Source organism: Hydractinia symbiolongicarpus, chromosome 7 (assembly GCF_029227915.1).
Source record: "Hydractinia symbiolongicarpus strain clone_291-10 chromosome 7, HSymV2.1, whole genome shotgun sequence".
Taxonomy (NCBI): Eukaryota; Metazoa; Cnidaria; class Hydrozoa; order Anthoathecata; family Hydractiniidae; genus Hydractinia; species Hydractinia symbiolongicarpus.
Window position 1 is genome coordinate 7,137,844 of NC_079881.1, and position 21,765 is coordinate 7,159,608.

General features: G+C 33.0%; 3 protein-coding genes across 3 annotated transcripts; all 3 read right to left on the bottom strand.

Annotated features, from left to right (window-relative positions):
• Positions 1-391: 391 nt before the first annotated feature.
• Positions 392-2,988, bottom strand: LOC130648457 (metabotropic glutamate receptor-like). Its single transcript, XM_057454510.1, has 5 exons — positions 2,954-2,988; positions 2,704-2,826; positions 2,521-2,627; positions 2,110-2,127; positions 392-1,923 (listed from the first exon to the last, which is right to left on the bottom strand). Exons 1-5 carry the CDS (start codon positions 2,986-2,988, stop codon positions 392-394), a joined length of 1,815 nt encoding a protein of 604 aa, XP_057310493.1.
• A 3,722-nt stretch (positions 2,989-6,710) lies between these two features.
• Positions 6,711-10,803, bottom strand: LOC130648802 (metabotropic glutamate receptor 3-like). The gene has a single exon (XM_057454903.1). The coding sequence runs from the start codon at positions 10,359-10,361 to the stop codon at positions 7,905-7,907; it is 2,457 nt and encodes an 818-aa protein (XP_057310886.1). The 5' UTR covers positions 10,362-10,803; the 3' UTR covers positions 6,711-7,904.
• A 4,654-nt stretch (positions 10,804-15,457) lies between these two features.
• LOC130648803 (metabotropic glutamate receptor 3-like) lies at positions 15,458-18,970 on the bottom strand. The gene has a single exon (XM_057454904.1). The coding sequence runs from the start codon at positions 18,237-18,239 to the stop codon at positions 15,798-15,800; it is 2,442 nt and encodes an 813-aa protein (XP_057310887.1). The 5' UTR covers positions 18,240-18,970; the 3' UTR covers positions 15,458-15,797.
• Positions 18,971-21,765: the final 2,795 nt, after the last annotated feature.

Genomic DNA, 21,765 nt, shown 5'->3' on the forward strand with positions numbered 1-21,765 from the left:
TACTTATTTTTTTATATATGTATATTTATGTGATACTTATATTCTTTTATTTATACATTTATTGATATACTTATTAAATAAATATTAAATATGTATTAAATAATAGTAAATAATTAATAAAAATGTTGCAATGAATATTTAGACATTCTTTAGTTTGAATAATTCTTTGCAAATTGAATGCGATAATCCAGAAATCCAAAAAAGAAAAAATAATATTAAAATAATTTAAATAAATTACAAGTGTTATAATACGTCATCGAAATTACACAAATTATGATTACCTTAAATAAAATATATGAGCAATATCTTACTGTTGATGGTTTCTTAAAACGTTTGAAATATTGTTTTCTTTCCATGTCCTTCATTGGATCGTTAGCTTCACGTCGATTTTCTACTCCAGTACAGTATTATCTGGCTCCACCCATTTGATGCATCTTGTGCAGCTCCAACAGCATTTTGCTCTTCGCAAGTTCGAATCTGGTTCCTTGCTGTATCCTGCCGGACAAGGTCTACTGCAAATGGCTGTCATTTTCTTCGCCATGTGTCCCACTTTCCATCCTTTGTTGAAATACAAAACTGGTCTTTCTTTTTGCAACATTTCTTCCGCACTTTTTGCAGTATCGTTTGGTTTCAAGGATATTGACCATCTCCCAATAAAATTTCTTTTGAAATTCCCATCCACCTTCACGAATTGATGGAAGTCGTATCTGACTTGTTGCTTTTGATCTGTAATCAATTTGTTTTGATGAAGAATCGTCCCATCAGGAGTAATATTAGACACTCGATTGGCTATCTTCATTGCAAATCCACTGTACACATGCGTCTCTGCGGGTTTTAGAACACACTCGCTTTCATTTTCCATGTGCCTTCGTTCACTATTACAAGCGATTGATGCCATTGCCTGAATTGTGTCAGCAAAGGCACCGACAGCGTTGACAACTGTTGCAACAGGTGTCAAGGGATGATAATGCTCTTCTGACAAGTGTTCTTTTCCAGAACACGTACGAGAGTAACCCGCAGATCTCCTTGGATTTAAATGGCATTTGAAGACACTTTCCCAGTACTTCTTAAAATATTCAGGAGATGCTGGAGTCGGCTTTTGTTTCATGAAATACTCTTTGAATCCAGTCACTTCTGAATAATGGATATCAAGACTGATCACACCCGTGGCAACGTCTTCTACACCATCAGTAACTTCAACATAGTTTGTGCAACCATACATGCACAGGATATAAAATCGTTTGGCAAGCTTCTTGTTTTTTATCTCTGATAGAATTTGGTGGGAATCTTCGTTTGTTGTAAAAAGGACTATGACCTTTAACCTTTTGTCAAGGTTCATTTGATCAATGGCTTTAGCATAATCCTTTTTCTCTGGCATTTCTGGTAATACATTGTGTTCAGCGAAGCAAGCATCGGCAGTGGATAATTTTTCAACAAATTTTTCTGCATCTCTTTCGCCATCAAAGTTGTAGGAGCTGATTACACCAACATAGTTCCACTTCATCTTTTTCAGAAAATCAAGGCCAGCACTTACTCGAAACAAATCTGATGGAACAGTGCGAAACATGTATCCATTATGCAGCCCATTTTTGAAATCGCTGTATGTTGCAGAGTAGCTGATGGACAGTAAATGGTAATTTCCAGTCAGTGTTCTTGCAGTGTGAGAAGTTTGAGATGAGTATGGTCCAATAAGAAAAGGAATTTCGTCGAGAAAGACATTCAATACGCCAGTTTCCACATCCAATTCGGTCTTGTAGTCATAGATCTCATGGCCAAGATTGTATCCATGCAAATTATATGATTGGTTAAAGGTTTCCACAGCATATTTCATTGCTAAGGCCATCATTATTCCGGACTGATGGTTTATCTTACCATCTGAGTTGGTTATTTTCATAATACCAGCAATTCTAAATGTCCCTGTTCCTAAAAAAATGGATACCATAATAATATATATTGGTTGGAAAGATGAAATCATACAGAATGCCTAGAAAGTGATGTGCTGTCATAGGTTGGCTAAAATAAGTGACAATTGTTTTGGTATTCTGGTGTGCGAAAATATATAAATACTATAGTTGGTAGTCCGTGGATACATGGCCGTTGTTTATATACCGCATTTCGTGTGTCTTGCTACGGTGATCGATAAACGTATACAGGTATTATAATATAGAGAAAATATAGAGAAAATAAATAATTTAGAAAAGGCGAATTTGGCGTAGGTGAACTCCTTGCGTAAGAAAATAAGTGTAACACAATAAATATTAGCTAAGGTTGCCTTAAGGGAAGTATTGAATGCGAAAAACAAGATTGCATTGGAACGAAATTTAGTATTAAATTTGCTTAACAATATCATCAAAACCATAGATATTGAAAGTTAGTGAGTCGTAACGTTATATTCGGTATTTTGGTAGATTCTTTAAGGTCCTTTGTTAATTCCGCAAAGAGTTTATTCCCTTCAGGCATCTTACGTTAAAATAAGAGTATCATATATGTACGAAATCAATTATGTGATATCGTTCTTACCGTTAACCACGCTGCCAGTTTTACTTGTAGCAATGGTCATTGGCATAATCAAAAATAATTTGAACATAACAACAAAACGTCGATTCTGTAACATGATAGCTTCTTGTCTAAGAAAAAGAATAATAGTTCTAAAGATTTTGACATGGCGATTATTATCAGTTTAATGTTGTCAACATTAAGTACCTTTTCACAGCGTTTTTTTCTTGTCTTATAATTTTTCTTCTTCTTCTTCTTGTTTTTCTTCTCCCAATTCTTTGCTTCTCTTTCTTCTTTGCTTCTCCTTCTTCTTTCTTCCTCTTCTTCGAACTAATGTTTCATTTGAACGAGAACTGCTTATGTAGAAACAATTCACCACCACAAATGAAATATTAAAGTATTGGCATATAGCAGCATAAAAAATGCAGTGAAAATGGAGTCATCATCATTATAGTACCTGCAATCAAGATGTGTATAATCAATTGGTGGCATGGTTGCGTGTGTTCCAAAATGACATTCTTGGTTTTGAACAGCTCAGATACTACGTGTCTTATTCTGTACTTTCAATGCCTTTTCATGAATGAGATAATAATTTACGTTGTTTGGCTACACCTTGTTTGTCATTTTTCCTTAAATGGATGCTTTCCAAATAAGATAAAGTCAGATTCTAAAATGGGAAGCATTACTTTGTTTTTTAAAGAAATGACGCAAATCTGAGTTTTATCTTGATGTCACCAACACAAAATCAACGAGTAAGCGATGTGCAAGTTACATGATCTAATAGAACAGAAAAGGAAATTCAAAAATGGCTGCATAATGTTAGCAAACAAGTTTAGAGAAAAATAGTTTTTTTTTCATTAAGAAATCACACAAAGTACAGTGTCGGTACATCAAGACGCAAAGAAATTTTAAACAAGAAACTTTCCATTTTATGAATTTTAAGATATAAGTTGCCAACTTATGTTTTTAGGAAACTTGCTGAACAGAAAGTTATAGATATATATATACAAAAACATTTATGTTAAAAATAAAATTTTTTAAAATAAATTTTTAACATAGTTTTTTAGTTTAATTATAAACAGGGCAAGCTATTCTTAAAATATTAAATTTCGTTATTATTCAAACAGAGGGGTAAAAGAAAAGCTTACGGTTCCTTGTTACCCGTCTGGATTTTGCAAGCGGGCAATACGGGTTTTAGGCATTCTGATTAATTTAGCGCTCTTGTCGACGGGAAGCGGTATTACCAGTCGTCAAGAAAAATGAAAGCGTTAAATGTAAATAAGTACGAAAAAACAAGCTTCAAGAAGCATTGAAATGATTATACAGTTGAACTCATGTAATTCGACACTTCAGGGGGTCTCACGATTTGGTCGAATTACATGAGTTGTTGAATTAAAGGGGTTTTGTTGTTTCATTCTGAAGGGACTGAAGAATTTAGTCGATTTACATGATTTGTCGATTTATGGGAGGTCAATTTGCATGAGTTCAACTGTATATCTAACTCCAAAATACATTTATCGATAAAAACATTCTTATAGGATAGAAACAACAACAATGTCAAGTTTAACTGTTAGAATTCGAGTACTTCTTTGCACTTAATTTCGCAAATTCTAAACTTTCAAAAAAATGTTCAAAAACTCAAATCTAACATTTTACGAACGAATGTTGGCTATGCCTATTAGTGCTGTTAACTGAATAATAAAAAAAATTTTTTTGGCTAATCACAAGAAATCCTTACTACCCTTAGTTTTAACATATTGACGCTTGAACACTTATCAATGTATTTCTAAAGGCTCACTCGACTAGGCGGAACATCAGAACAAAACGATTGCCAGGATTTTAATTGGCTGGCGATCATTTCCCGTCCGCTATCAATACGAATATCAACTCATAAACAATCCTAAACATATTATTACTTTACTAAAATCGCGTTGAGGCTTTAGCTGAAAGTTTTCCCCCACGAATTTAACACGACTATGAATCCATAGAGAACTTTGGTATCGATATTTTTATCGGGATATTCCAATTTTGTTCAATTGACTAGGTTTCACATTAAGCAATTAAATTTAATGATAACAGAAGAGAGACAGATAAGAAGGAACTTCATTGTCGGAATTCTTTGCGGAAAAAACATCGCCTTCTTTTGCAAAATCGAGAACTTTAATTCAAGCAAAATCACAAACAAGTATTTTCCCGCGATTTTTATTTTCACAAATTCTCCATTATCGGACAATTAACTTTTATTCCCTCGATGTAGCTTTTTTGTTAGTAAATGCACGGACAAGGTTACGGTCGATAAACGTCGCGTTGTCTATTTCATTAAAAAAGTTTTTAGCGCCTTTTTCAAGAAATTAACAAAAAACAACTTATGATGAGATGAACATCAAATTTTAAGAAGTTTTTGTAAGTGCAGCTTTTTTGTTGTTAACTATTTTCCGGGTTTTAATGGTAAAAAGATGTTTTTTTTACAAATTTATTGGGTAAAACTTTGTTTATTTAGCTGTAGCTATGCTTATTCTTTATCGAAAAATTTTCTTAATGTATGCAACTGAACAACAACGAAGAAAATATCATATTTAGCTCTTTAAAAGCTAATTACAACTTATTTTTCTATCCGGGGCAAAAATGCGTTAATTATTGTTACATATGTGTCTTCCTAAAAAGCGGCGTAACACCACTTTGTTGTTTTTTATCGCAAATTCTTATAAGCTTAAAAATTAGTTTCATTAGCCTAAATTTTCAATTGAACTAGGTTCCGATAACGTGTGTTTACTATACTCCAGTGGCTATAAGTGTATTTTTCCAGGGACCATATGACTACAGCAGAGTAGTACAGGGCAAAGATGCACGAAATACAAATGCAGGAAGTATATACGACAGAGGTATGTTTCTATGGACTAACAACTAGTTTAATTCTTATCCATATAAAAATTAAGAGTGCGCGTTGTGTAGAGAAATCATGAAGAAATCATTCCAAATGTAATGTGGGAGGCTAACTAGAAAATGGTCAGCTCATTCGAAGTAAAAACTTTAGCGTTTGCTTACCTTTAAATGTCGCCATTTTTGTTTCAGTTTTGTTGTTAACACAATTCTATTGCAGTATTAAAATAATATCATTTTACTTTTCTTATTGAAACAGCTAATATAATTTCGCGTGAACAGATCCCGATACGAAACTCGTTTCATACAACGATCTCTATTCATAACGTGTAAGCAAGATCAAAATCTAGCGTATTTTACTTCTTCATCAACTGAATAATTTGATTTTGCTAAACCGTAAATACTTCGCGAGTTTTATGTACCTTGAAATTTTCTTTGCGCTTTCGACGCAACTCATAAAACGTATGTGTAAATACGGTTCTGGACAATATATTTTTAACGGAATAAAAGAGGAAATAAGGACCCTGATTTTTAGGCTCATTATATAAGCTGTGCTATGCCCAATCGAAATCCCACAAAAATTTTCAAGATGGTAGCTGTATTTAACAATAATTCTTTGCTAAACAAGCAGTTTAAAACATTAAGGCTCGGCTTAGCATTTAGTTTTTTTACAGTCGTGCCAAGTCGTAACGGGGCGTGCGGCACGTGTCGTTTCAATACGGCTGGATTTTGGTTTTATAAGGCGTCCTGAGTCGAACTAAGTAAAGAATTGTGAATTCGATTCGGCACTGCACGAATTATGATATTGACCATACCAACGTTAAGTTGGCTAGTTTTTTTCCTTGCGTTTTTAGATTCTGACTAAACATAATCGATAACTTTATAAATGCGAGGATGTTAGAAAGTGCTTCACGATTTTAGCTACTAGTTTGAAGTATTATTTCATTTATTGTTTCTAGTAACTTTAAAAAATATTTAAACATTTTTTTGCCTTTAACACGCAACAGTGAACCATTTAAGAAATCGAATTTGCTCCTAACTTTGTGACTGCTTGAACTTTGAAGAAAAAAATCGCTAACGCGCGAATTCATTTGTAGTTTAAAGTTTTGTGTATAGCAAACGTTTTCTAATTTTAAAAATTTAAAGCAGAAAGTTGCATGCTAAATTTTGTACATTATTTTTTCACTTTACGCAGGAATATGATATCGTCGAAAATCTGATTACTGGATAAAATTTTTAATACAACTTTGTTTTTTTACTAATAGCGTGAATTGAAAGTATTAAACAAATCCGTAATATAACACAACATTTACATATTATGTAAAACACTACAAATAATAATAAAAATCGTACATAAATATTTAAAAGGAAAGGCTGTGCATTTTGTTGTTACAAAAATTCAGTTTTGACAAAAGTAAAGGTTGTCTATGAGATGGTAAAAAAGGAAACAAATACTCTATGGTATTAGATTAAAACGCACTACAAATGATTACTTGCTATTTGCCAAATGCGAGGTATTTTCAAAACGATTGAAACCATAAAAGTAATAAAAAGTAAAAATTTTTCTACTAAATCATTAGCATATCACATATAAAATATGAAATCATTTTTGTCTCCTCAAAAGAAGCTAATAAAAAGCCTTAACAAAAAAAATCAACTTGACAAACTCCTCGTGGTAGAATCTTAAACCTTTGAAATATTCTAGAAAACATAGGCTCTTTCTGTCATCACATACTCACATAGAAGTGCACCAAGACCTAAATATACATTCTAACCTTTATGTTATTTTCAACATATATATATGACGTAGCAAAAACCTATATATAAATTCGAGAGTTTATTTGGATAAATGAATTAATTAAAAAAGAATTAAATTCCACAATATTACGTGGATTTTATTTAAAAAAACTACTTAAAAAAATTACGTATATATAATAAAAATGACATAGTAATGACAATGTTGTTAAGCGTTGTCAGATAGGTCAGTATTTAGTAGCTACAAGAAGGTGGAATGTGTTCTGTCATATTTATAACTCTTAAAGACATTTAATTTTTTTCTTTACTTGGTTCACTTGTCAGAAAAAACACAGAATCTTTGCTTATACTGTGTTGGTATGAAAACAGAATCTTGACTTATACTCTTTTTTGTATACATAAAATTGTGTATCCTAAACAATCCAGATTGAGATAGGATAAACAATATGGATCCTATATTGGCACATGTTTCACTCACTTGGTTTTTCTTTAAAAAATTCTGTTAATTAATTTATTAGGTGTCATTTTACCTGTACTTATAATATATTAAGCCATACATAAATAAGTAAATAAATAAATAAAATCCGTTAAATGATCCATTAAATATTTAATGAGATTGTTACTAATAGCAGCAATCTTTGTGCATTAGAGCAAATTAATAATTAATATTAGCACTGTATGTAGCATTAAATTATAATATTTAAATCAAATACCATAGTATGTCATCTATTGTGAAAGTTATCAGTGATTGACACATCACTGGTAAATGTCAATCAACCAAGTGACATTAGCGAATGTCCAGTTGAAGCGGATCTCTGTGATGATCTTTCACCATTGTAACTGCTGTGACTCATATACCAAGTGGGTAAATTTTCGTTGCCAGCTTTTAGCAAGTTCTGGTTGCATAGCAATCGTACTTTATACCCAAATAATCCCGAAACTGTTATGAACCCAATAACAATACATATAGTACTCATGAAGTATTCCCTTACAAAGTTTTCCCCGGGTATAAGAAAATACGCGGGCAAAAATATCGACCACGCAATGCAAGTAACGTAGAGCGTGATTCCAATGTGCTTTGCTTCGTTGTAATTTTTGGGGTATTTCCTTGTCTTGAACGCAAGCACTGTGCATGCAGACATAAAAAAAACACTTGTAGCCAAATTCAAAAACATCAAAACGGGACTGCCTGCTCCTGCACAATGTATCATGATGTATTCCCTATTCGCAGAAATGTCTTCGATAGGCTTAGGTACATTAGACAAAAACCAGACCCCAACAAGCAAAATCTGAACAAAAATTATACCAAGAGAAAGAAGAAGAAGAGATCTCGAACTAACCATAGCTGGTCGTGATACAGATGTTTTAGCATGTGTGAAGATTCTAAATATGCGATGCACTTTTAGAAATAACGGAGCATAACAACACAAGAATGACACACCTGGTAGTCCTTCTCGAAAGAGACAGACCGGTAGTGTTGGCTTAGTTAGAAATAAAAAGGGACAAATAAATATCATGGTGATACCAAAGAGAATAAGATAGCAAAGGTCTCTTCCCGATGCTCTGATCACCCGGAATTTATCATATCTTATGAAGAAGCCTACAACACAAGCGACACAACACAATCCAACAACACAGGCAATAGCAACACAATTTGGCAGTACCTTGCCATTGAAAGTAATGAACCTTTTTGATAATGGTGAACATTCACTAAGAAATAAATTCGCTTTATCTGTTTTCTTGCATGGGAAACAGGAATTGTTACGAACTATGTTGTTGCTTGGGCATTTTAAACATCTCCAACAGCACATTTTTCTTTGTGGATGAGAGTCTTTTTCTTGGATATATCCCAATGGACAGACCTCACTGCATATACTTCTCATTGGGTGTTCCCCTGTAGTTTCGTTAAACCATTTTGCAGTGATACTAAAATCATTTTTAATCAACTTGAAATGCTTTCCTACTTGATAGACTTTTTCGGAATTTCCAATAAGCACATTTTTAAATGTTCCATTTACTTTTGAATATTGATAAAAATTATATATCTGCTGATGAAGACCAGTTCTAGGTATAATGTTGCCGGATTTTGTTATAGAAATTGATCTAGTATTAAAAGCGAATTGATACAAACGAGAATTAAAGTTTGCGAAATGTCGAATTGGATTAAATGTGCAATTTGTACCATTTGCAAACTCGGATTTGGGATTATAATAACAAATATCCGATATTGCATAGTGACTAATTTTACCAATAGAATGGGCAGCATCAATGATAGTTGCTATTGGTGTTTCTGAGTCGTAATGCTCGTTAGATAACCTTTCGTCACCGGTACAGTTGTTTGGATATTTAGGAGTCTTTCTCGAAAGTACGTTACATTGGAAAAACCGTTCCCAGGCTTTTTTAAAGTACAATTTGGAGTTTGATGTAAGACGTTGATTTAAATAATATTCCTTAAAACCTTTATTATCCTTGTAGGGAATCTTTATGCTTATTATGCCTACAGCATGTTGTTCAATGCCGTCTACAACCTCCGCCATATTTGTGCAACCGTACATACATAAAATGTAAAATCGAGAAGTTAAGTTATGCTGACCCAAAGACTTAATAAAGTTTCGAGTATCAGTCTTTGTTGTAAACAAAACAATCACCTTGATCTTTGGATCTGTGTCTAGGCTATAGATAGTATTCTCAAAATCCGTCTTTTGTGGATTGCTAGGCAAGGATTTGCTTTCAGCAAGGCATGCTTTAATAATGTGTAAATAGGTGGCAAAAATAGCTGCATCTTTTTCCCCGTTGTAGCTAAACGAACTCACCATACTGATGTAATTCCATCCCATACGTTTTAAGAAATTAAGAGCAACGTTCATGCGTATAAGAGCAGATGGTACATTTCGAAGCATGAATCCTTTACTTAAACCATGCTTTCGGAAGTCAACGTATGTTGCAGAATAACTAATCACCAGTGTTTTAAACGTGCCTGTCAAGATACTATTGATGTAAGAGCTCTCAGATGAGTATGAACCAATGATAAATGGGACTTTTTGCAAAAACGAATCCAGAACAGCATTTTTGCCTGCGTTTATATTATTACAGTCTGCTACATCGTACGCCATTTTATATCCATTTAGGTCATTCTTTTCATTGATTTTATCCACTGCATACCGTAAGGCGCTTGCCATCATAAATCCAGATTGATAATTTAATTTGTTTTCTTCGTTTAAAATTTCCATGATTCCAGTTATTCGAAAGGTACCGTTTCCTTTAAAGAAGTAAAGGTGAAAGTAAATGTTTGGAAAGATTGGTAGCTGCAAGATTTTTGCCACCAATGGTTATCTCTCACGTAGTACTTATAAATCGTGCATCAAATGATAACAGCATTAATTATTGTTGATGTCAGAATTTCATTAAATTATATTTTTTAAATATCAGTTATTTTATATTTATGGAGACACTTACGTGAAAATTTATAATGAGAGTTTATTCAACAAGAAAAAGTATATCTTCTATTTAAACGCCGATCTTTGATACTACGAAAAACTTACCTGACAAAATAACAGAAACAACCAGCTGGCAAGTTAAAGATATTATCACAAAAATTGAGAACATCTTTTCAGCTTCGTTAAACCTGAAAATATTTTTTTAATAAAATAGGATGTTAGTTCTTCATTTATATATAGTATATTTTATAAATAAAATGTCTAAAACAGAAACTATCGAATATAAAAGCGATAGAAAAAGGTTATTAGAATATTTGGTTTGCTTTTAAATTAATTACTTCCGATTGCATGGGAAAATTGCTACAAAAATTGGAAAAGAAAATAACAAAACCTTAAAGTATTCTTGACGTCAATTTGTTTACTACTTGGCAAACAAGACAAAATTAGAAAGTGCTGGTAAAAACAAAATAATCGATCTTACCTTGCTTGTGCCACAAATTACACTTTGGTATTTCAATTTAAAGTTGTTTAAGATCGAATTTGAAAGCAAGACTTCCAATTGGTGACATTTAACCTGTTATTCTAATCCATTTAATACGTCAAGTTTCTTTCACATTTGACCTTTTAATCGTTCTTTATAACTTTACTAATAGGCCTACGATATGACTAGGGTTATTTGTCACTTTCTGACATCTTTGACAATGAGATCCCCATTATGAATAGTGTGTGGGAAAAAGAAATATTTAATTTAATATAAAATAAATGTTTAATAACGTTGGGTATTTCTGTTTCTCTTGCATCAAGAAATGTGTCATTGCAGTGGTAAAAGATATGATCAAAGATGACTAAAAGTGATGAAAAGTGAGGTGAAATATTAGCAAATTGTTTAGTCAACAAGATACACACGTTTTGATATGTGGTAATAAACCGACTTGGGGTTATAAATTGACATTTCCTGCATAAGTCTGATTGGCGGTGCCGCAGCTTTTTGTAAACAAATTTTCTAAAGCTATAGCGAAAGAATGATAAACTCTGGAATTTTGGGTATCAAAATAGATAAGCTGTGTTTTACTGAAGAAAAATTTCAGCACTTTAAATTCATGTCAAAATGATCAAAAAATTTAACACGTATTGATTTAGTTATGAATAGCCGTATTAATTGTCTATCCAAAGGTAATAAGAATTTTTTATGAATGTTAAGATAAAAAAAAATGTTCTTGGGATAGTGTTTTATTTACTAATACTTTGATTGATAAAACGTGTGTGTAACCTCGCTTGTTAACCACGCCCCAAAGTAAATTGATTTATTTAAACAGACTTTTTAGTTATGGTAGGATCATTGTAAGTATATCTTGCTTGTACATGGCGACATTTTTTATAATAGCATGTGCGGTTTTACTGGATTTAACTGACTGGGAGACGTTTTAATTTTTAAACAAAATTGGCGTAGTTGCTAAAAAAATCATTGAACCCGAAAACGATTGATTCGTAAAATGCCCTATTTCTTGTCTTCGTTGTCTGTTAGGCGTAAATTGTTCCAAAAGTTATTGTTTCCACCAAAGTTTGACACAGATAATAAACAGCCATACTGAAAAACATAATCAAGATGTTCACTTTGCGTGACGTAAAAGATACCAATTTAGGTCAAGCTAGTGTGTGAGTGAGTGAGTGAGTGGAAAAATAATGTCCTTTGGGATTCTCGCCTAATGACTGCCTCCTTCTCCCCTCCGTTAGTATGTCACATAAGCGACAGAGATACGTATAGCATTGCTCTAACTTGCTTCTCTGCAACACAAACCGATTAGGGATCAGTAGATGGCATCAAATGGGCTGACAACAGTGCACTCTAAGTACATCGGAGTCGGTACCCGAACCTGAAACATTATGATTACAAGCTGAATAGGAATGCGTTAAATAGGTAAACGCTTCTTATGAAAAAAGGGGGATAAAAATAGCTTCCAAACGACACTTTGTGGGGCTACTTCTATCAAATAAAAAGATATATATTTGCACAGATTTTTTTAATATTTTTAGCAAAAAATGTTTTGGAACGTGAAAAAATTTTATTGTTCCTTTCACCGAACAATCAGGGTGAACTGATGTATTAGTTTGTAATAGAATATATAGTTAGCCGATGCAGGATAATTAGACTTTGCGCATAGTATAATTAGCTGTTAAATATTGTTGTATTTTAACATTGAAAATTAGTTACAATAATAATTGAGAACTGGGATACTCAATGATTTGTTTACCACATAATTCTTCGTTTTCAAGGTCTACTTTTAATTTTAAAATCTTCAGGCTGATGACGAAAATTTTCAAGCCGCAGCGCTAAATTGCTGAAAAATAGGATTTAGCGCTGCTTCACCCCCTTTTAAACCAGAGCGCAGGGTAAATTTTAAATTTTCAAAATAAGCATTCCTCACCACGCAAGTATGCAAACACATGACATGAGCGCATATATGACATACACAGGTTTAAAAATATTTTATAAACATTGATGATTTTTCTTTGGAACTCCAACAAAACGAGGATCTTGTTTACAGTTTTAAAAGAATGAAAATATAAATAAATATAGGTAAAGTTAAGATGATATTTACATTGGCATTTGTACACAATAGCCTTGTTTTTTATTTTTGCATTTGCAGACTTTAAGATCAGCAGCAGATAAGACAGCTTTCAATGCTGAATTTGACACATATTTCAATCTCTTCTTTCTGTGTAACACACATTCTTGGGACAGGGGTAGTTCTCTGCTGATACAGTCAATGCAAAAGGCGTGTACTCATCTTCAGTTTTGCGAATTTGTAATTCTCATTTTTATCAGTTGCGCTATGAATTCTCAATGAATATTATTATTCCGAACATTTATACAGGATAGCCACTTCAGTGTTTGGAAACACTGTTATCAATGCAGATCCTGTGTTCTGAATTTTTACATTAATTATACACCTGCGATACCTACCTAATTTCCCTCACATGGCGTGGGTTGATCCGTAAATGTGGTAAAGGCACTTACTAAACATGCCTGCGCTGTGGACCGAACCACGGACCGTGTGATTACGAAGCAACCTCCATAACCACAAGGCCACGCGCCATATCAATATCAATTAAGCTTGCTGAAAACTCCAATGGAACTCTCTTCTGTGATATAAGTCAGTCCATTAATCACCGGAGAGCTCTAAGGGGCGGTTAATGAAAAGTGGCCGCTAAATTAGGCACTAACTTTATGCGAGTTATACATTACAACTGAACAGATTTGTTTAAATGCCCAAACAAGTTTAATACCTGGTGCAGTGTCTAAAATCCTTCTGTTACTGTATTTCCTCAAACGATTTTCATAACAAAGAATTACTTCCAATTTTTGACAAAATCGGAACACTGGGTCTAAGTTTCTCTTTTATAAACTCGCATTCGAATGTGAATCTAACCTCCTGACATGACGCATTGAGCAAAATGGTAGCTGAAAGTGCCATTGCATTCTCTGTTATGTAAAATTGCTTTTTGAGCCTCACTGGCGAAATTCAGTGGTTTAAAACTATTTTTAAAACAATTCATAGGAATATTGTCATAGAAACCTAATGCTGAATCAATCATTCAGGGACAGTTAGCTGATAAGATTCATTTAAAAAATTTAACGCTTCTTTTAATCTGCCTTTGTCAATCATCCATTTAAATAGCCATTAAGTTATTATGGCATTTCCAGCTGATTAATAGTGTATTTTTTAAATGAATAATGCTTCAACGAAAGGTCATACAATTTTTATTAAAATTAAGTTCTACAAAATCAAAATCAAAAATAACAAAAAATATTAAATCCAATCTAGTTAGGTGTCCGCCTAAGAATATTTTCATATCACAAAAAAACTGTTGAAAAATAATGTCGCAGGCACCAAACAAGATGACCATATTTTCATTGCGTTTTGTATCCATTTAAAAAAGAAGGTTAGACGTGAAGTTTTCACTTTCAAATTATTTATCATGACAGTTGAAGTACACAGAATTGATTGTAATTCTACTAGGACACTCTCTCTTGTTCAACAATATAAATAATTATTCTTCTTCGTTATACTTTTATAAACACCGCTCGACTTGAAACAAAAACGGCAAAGATATTCTTTTACTTTCTTCGCTAAACTTTCATTCTATGCGAAGTTAATCCTGCTTTGTACCATGCTATTTTGACCCGCATATAATTTAAACAATTTTGTTAAGGCGGAAAATTATAATTAGTTTAAAGGAACAGTATAAACTGACATTTGTTCATCTATTAAAATGGATGAAACGCACCTGTTTACACGATTCGTGGTTGTGGCTGTCATATTAGCAGCAGTAGAACAACCTCGTTCCCAGGGTATGTTGCCGTTTTTGATTTCTTTTTGTGGTAGCAGCAGTCATTATTGGCCGCTTCTTTATAAAATTTCAAGAGAACTGGGGACGAAGATGAGCGAAAAAAGAAGAAAAAAACTTTGCTTAGCAGGTCAAAAAGCATTGTTAAAGGAGTTTAGTTTAATTTTACAATAGATTTTTTCATAAAACATAAAATATTTTCGACATTCTTTTGATCTTCAGAGAACACTAGTTGTCACAAATGAATGAAAAAGATTTAATTCTGCAATGGTCATCGCAAAATTTACGTGGTGCGATTTCGCTAAGACCATTTTTATGTATGTGGACATCAAGCTTGTGGTGCTCGCTTAAACATTAATTTAAAATTTGTAGGTTTGATAACACCATATTAGATGCTCATCGATCTTCCTATTTTTTAAGAATTAAAAGCTTATCTAACAATTCTAGGCTAGAAAAATATTAAAATATACATAACGGCCGTTATTGCAAAATCGATATAAATATCGATATCTTCCACCTTTTTTAATTTAACAAAAAATTATTGCTAGCCTTGTTCCAAATAAACAAAACAGCTAGGAAGAAATATTAAAAAAATCTGCATATTATACTCGTACTATAGTATTAGCTACAAAAAAGTTAAAAAAACAACGAACTAATCATCTACAAATTCTAAGAAGTAAAAACATTCTTTCAAAATCCATGTGATTCCAACTTTTCCAGCATTCTTCCCATGGACAGTCTCAGGCGTCAGTCCTAGAAAAGCTGTTACTAGAAATCGAAAAGTTTGACTTGTGTGAGATTACATCCCACTCTGTACGAAAATTTGGTTAACTTTTCGGAACAAGCACACATCAATAGTCATTCTTATTTCATTTTACATCACAACCACGAATCGTTTGACTGAAAACTGCTTTCTGTAGAACATTGTGATTGTTTGAGACGATTCGTTGAGCTGTTTTGACTCAAATGCCAAGAGGGGAGGTTTTCGTTAGCACATTGTAAATCACGTTGACAGATCAACAATCGAATTTTAGGTCCAAACAAACCAACCAGCGTGATATAACCTATAACAATGCAGATACCGCTCATAAAATATTCCCTTAAATAATCTCTGTTTGGTAAAAGAAAGTAGGCAGGCACAAAAATGGACCATGCAACGCAAGTTATGTAAAGCGAGATCCCAATATACTTTGCTTCGTTGTAGTTCTTTGGATAGTGTCTTGTTTTGAAGGCAAGAACAGTGCATGCAAGCATAAAAAAGACACTAATAGCTAAGTTTAGAAGCAACAATAAAGGGCTTGCGGTATCTTTACAGCTTAGCGTGATGTAACTCTTGTGACTAGAAATAATTTGTATTGGTTGTGGAACATTTGATATAAACCATACTGCCATTAATGCTATTTGAACGGAAACAATAATGGAAGCTGTAATCAGTAATGATCTGGAGCTTACCATTACCGGTTTAGTTACCGATTTGGTAGCATGATTAAAAATCCGGTATATCCGATTGACTTTTAAAAACAAAGGAGCGTAACAGCACAAAAACGCCACTCCCGGCAATCCTTCACGTACGATGCATACGAACAGTGTTGGTCGTACGAGAAATATGATTGGACAGGAAAGCACAAGAAATATACCCATCAGCATCATATAGCATAAATCACGACCGGATGCACGGATAATACGGAAGCTGTCATATTTGATGAAAAAACCAACAACGCTCAAAACTAAGCAATGTCCAATAACACAAATAATAACAACGACATAAGGTAGAACACTGGTGTCAAAATCAATAAATTTTACTGGTAGCTTTAAGCATATATTCCGATTGATTTGTGCTTTTTCTGTTTCCTTGCAAGGGTGACACGTGTCATTTACCACAATTGTATTCCGTGGACATATTTGGCACCTCCAGCAACATCTTGATATTTGAATGTTTGCATCTCTGTCTTTGATAAAGCCTGGTGGGCAATCACTACTGCAAGTAGCTTTCATTGCGGACAGATTTTGATTGTTATATAGAACTAGCTTTGAAATTTTATTTGCATCACCGTAGTAAGTCACCCAACGACCTATTAATTGGTTTTCGAATGAACCACTGTTGTTGGTAAACTGATGGAAATCATATTTTATAGCGAGTTGTGGATCAAAACTGTCTACCAATGGACTGTTGTCTAAGATTTTCCCATCTTCAGTCACATGGAGATAATAGATTGCAATTATGTACAACTGTATATCATAATATTTAAGATCTCTTTTTGGGTGTAAAGTACAAGTGTCATTTTTAATAAAATCTGTACCACTCCGACAGGCATGTTGTATCAAATATTTAACTATTTCACCAATAGAATGCGCTGCATTCACAACCAGTGACACCGGGCTCAAAGGAAAATAGTGCTTATCTGACAACTGTTCCTTGTCAGAGCAGTTCCTATCATACTTTCGGTTTGTACTATACTTAAGATTGCAGGAAAATACGTCCTGCCAATATTTTTTGAAATAATCTGCAGACGTATTTGAAGGTCTTTGATTTAAAAAATATTTCTTCAACCCTTTTACTTTGGGGTAATTTACATCTAAGCTAATTACCCCTAGCGCACTATGTTCCACTCCATGCGTAACTTCAAAAAAGTTAGTACATCCGTACATGCACAAGATATAAAACCGGCCTCTTAAGTTCAATTCTCCAATAGCTTTGAACATATTTCTAGAGTCTCTTAAAGTGGTAAACAGGATTAAAACTTTAATTCTAGTGTATCTATTCAAACGATTCAAAATGTCATTATAGTCATCTTTCGTTCCGTTTGAAGGGATATTTAAATTCATACTCAAGCAAGCATCAATTGAACTCAACTTGTTTACGAATTTGGCACCTTCTCTTTGTCCGTCATTACCATATGAACCAACAACCCCTACGTAATTCCATTTAATTTTCTTTAGAAATTCTAGAGCTGCATCAATGCGGTAAGAGTCAGATGGTACTGTTCGAAGCATATTTCCTTTGGACATACCATGATTGGCAAATTCGCTATATGTTGCACCATAGCTTATTGATAAAATTTTAAATGTGCTTGTCAGAACGGTTGCTGTATAGGATGTTTCGGATGAAAAAGGACCAATGACGAAAGCACCACTGTCTAAAAATGCTTTTAAGAAACCTCTATTTACTTCATCTCTATTATTGGCGTCGATTATTTCATAGTCGAAATTATAGCCATCTGAGGTTTTGTTGTTTAAATGTTCGATAGCATATTGCATCGCCATTGCCATCATGAATCCAGATTGATAATTCAGTTTGCTTTCTTCGTTCCATATTGGCATTATTCCCACTATTTTGAAAGTACCTTTACCTATGACGACAAAAGATAGATAAATTATAACGCTAAAAATACATAATTAAAGTTTCCAAACATGCCTACGATAGAAAACTCTCATGATTAATTTGATAGATATATGTACGAAACAGGCTTTGCAATAATAACTTTTGAATTGTCCATGTTCAGTGCGTGATAACGCATTTAGGCGCATGTTAACACAAGTTTAAAAAATGTGTATTACCTGGAAATAATTGGGCCCATACACTACTAACTGACATAAACGTCAGCACTGCCATAGCATGCATTTCTAGCTTTCAATAATTCCACCAGCCTACACAAATATATCAACATATCATTAGGATGAATGGGCAATTGAGAGTAGCAAAATGTCTCATTTTTCATTTTTTAAAAGCACAACACAAAAAATGGGGACTGCTATTTAAAGAAAGCTAATGAGTAACAAAAAGCTTGCAAATATTTGAAGCAAGTGTATATACGTACTGCCTAAAGTTTTATTAGGAACATTTAAACCAGCTAGTCGTGTTCACTTGATTACAAGATTTTAATAGTCCTTTATCTAAATTATACTACAATTTATACGTTTTGTTAATTTAAATTTGTGATGTAAGGATTGCAATACGCTCATCTTAGTTACTGAACTGATTATTTGTATACCAAAAGCAATTTTTAAAAGTGTGTAACATTTGTACTTTCTTTCTTTTTTTTTTACGTACATATCATTTGCTTTTATTTTACTTTAAATATCAAATTGACCTATTGATGACCTATTGATGTGTCGATTAATTATCTTCATTCTCAGTCGTCTGATTACGGTTTCTACTCTAGATAGCGACTAGTTTTGTTTGTTTGTTGTTTGCTTGTTTGTTTTTATCTAAGTTACATAAATATTTCTTACGCATTTCTACAAAAAGAACCATTGCTAATGGATGTTAGATATATATCGATTACTATTAAATTTATTATTATATCTCAGCAATTCTTTCTAGTATTTCACTGGAATAAAGACTTACCTACATTCGCTGAACAAGGATTGTGTAGTAGAAGGATGGTCATGTAATTTACATATATACTCTCGCTTGAAGATGCGTGTTTCTTTTTTTTGATCAAAAAGAGTATTACTCATGCAGAAAACTCATAGAATGAATGATTTAACATTGACCGTCATGTCAAAGGACAAATGTCATTTCACATCTGTTAAAGCTGTTTTGACATGGCAGGTCTATTCATGTTATATATATCACTTGTTAGGTAATGCATAAAAACCATTCGTGAGTAGAAGGAGAGTTTTTATCCAAATAGTTTATTGAGAGTATCTCTCAGTAGCGGAAAAGTTATGCCGGTGTTTTACAATTAAAATAATCAGGTGCAACTGAATGATAAAGCGTCGAGGTTCAATGATTTGCCATTTTGTGAATAGGTTCAAGAATACTAATAAATGCCTTTTCTACACATGTAACTTATGTACGACTCAAATACGACTCACACAACTCAAATACCACTCATACCTTATCGGTAAAAAAGTCGGCAAAACAATTAGTCAGCAAAAATAAAAAGTCGGCAAAAATATTAGTCACTTGGACAAAATTAAGTCACTTTTTGCCGACTAAATTTTTGAATTTAGTCACTAATAAAGAATAATTGTATAAAACTGATAAAAACTAGCAACAAGGAAGAAAAACAGGAAAAAAGGTCGTCGGAAAAAAAAATAGGTCGGTAATAAAAAAGTCAGCAAAAATTTTAGTCGGCAAAAAATATTAGTCACCTAGCCAAAATTTAGTCACTTTTTGCCGACTTCTTTTTTACCTATAAGGTATATCACTCATATGTTACTCTTAAAATACCACTCAAATATCTGTCAAATAGCAATCAAATGCATCTCATAAAACATTCATTTGCTACTCGTATAACATTTATACCACTCAAATATCAATCAAATACCAATCAAATGCATCTCATAAAACATTCATTTGCTACTCATATACCATTCATATATTACTCACACACCAGCATCAAGTGACATTGTGCAAAGTTTAACATTTTATACAAATTGTTAATAAAAAACGCTTACTAATTTTTTTGAACTTGTCTGATTTGTTCATATGAAAGTTCAGTCACGCGTTGTTATTGTCAACTATACTTTACAGGTTACTCTAAAATAAAGCAATCCATTCTTTCTTTATGCTACGTAATTTTTGTTTTCACTATATCAGAAGCTATGCTGAAAATATTCTACATTTGGAACACATAAATCAACAGCTTCCAATCAGTTATAATTATGCACAGACTTAGTTGCATTTCCTGATTAAAGCTTTATAGTTTGCAAAGGAATTTTCAATGTCTTTGAAGTTTGTTGGCAAAAAGCTGTAATCGTTACACTGTTACATTTTTGCAGATATGATGTTAAAGTTTTGTACCTTACAAACAAAGGCCAAAATCTAAAATTTTTTTTTTAATATATATATTTCAAGATTTTTTGTTTTTCCTCAGCAAAAGCAGCATACTTACCAACATTTGTATTTTCTTGACTGCTATGTTAAACGATACATCTCTAGAACAATGCCACCAATTGAAGTCAGTAGATAATAGCTAATATGTTGTACCTTCCACTCAGGTTTTTGTACATTTTTAAAGTGCAATTAGAATTTACATTTAAGCACAGGCTAAAAGAAAAATGATGAAATTTATTCTGAAGCAATAAGAAAATCCCAAACTATGTAGTCGTTGTCATTACAGTTGTAAATCCATATTTTCTGGTGTCAGTGTCAGAAAAATGTCAATTTTTTTGTGAAACGTTTTAGGACTTCCTCCAGTTTCGGATCATCATTTACCTGACTGGTTACACAGCTACAGATAAAGAGCACTTTATGTCTTCACACCAACCAGTTTATGCTTACATATTAACCTTATTCGATGCAGCGGGAGCGGATTCCGTACCCCTTTCTCTCTGACGGTTTTTTTAATACATTTTTTATGCTATGTTTGATGGCAATATTTATCTATTAGACAATTGCGTGCCAATTTTTTGGTCCCATAAATCTGAGGCTATTAGTCGAAACTACACCTAAAAGTCTCTATGAGAGATCCTTATTATCAAGAAAATATAATAACTTGATAGGATTATCCTTAGAACTTACAATACAACACACCTTTATTTCATCAGGTAGAATTCTTTTGTATGTTTTGGACTCGTGGTAATTCCGATTTCCTGATTTTTCGGATCTTACCCGAAAATCGGGAAAAACCGGATTTTCGGGCAATTTCTGGATTTTTTCAGGAAAACTATGCAAACACCCGAATATGCGTTAAATAACTTTTACTTGGCTTTCATAAACTGCAAACAGAATGTGAAAATTCGTTCTAGAACTAAAGTAATTGAATTTTAAGTACATAGCGGGATTATGATCAATTCTAAAACTTTCGTTGACGTCACCAAAAAGGTGCTGACATAAGCAAAAATTTATTTTGTTCCTTTTAAGACGTACTATCGTTATGGCAAGTTTGATTCAATT

Excerpts from the sequence above, each read along its gene's own strand:
- LOC130648457 (XM_057454510.1), bottom strand. The coding sequence starts at position 2,988 with ATGCCACCAATTGATTATACACATCTTGATTGCAG. Across the intron at positions 2,827-2,953 it reads TATACACATCTTGATTGCAG|TTCGAAGAAGAGGAAGAAAG; the intron begins GTACTATAATGA and ends ATGAAACATTAG. Across the intron at positions 2,628-2,703 it reads GAAAAAAACGCTGTGAAAAG|ACAAGAAGCTATCATGTTAC; the intron begins GTACTTAATGTT and ends TCTTTTTCTTAG.
- LOC130648802 (XM_057454903.1), bottom strand. The coding sequence starts at position 10,361 with ATGGAAATTTTAAACGAAGAAAACAAATTAAATTATCAATCTGGATTT.
- LOC130648803 (XM_057454904.1), bottom strand. The coding sequence starts at position 18,239 with ATGCCAATATGGAACGAAGAAAGCAAACTGAATTATCAATCTGGATTC.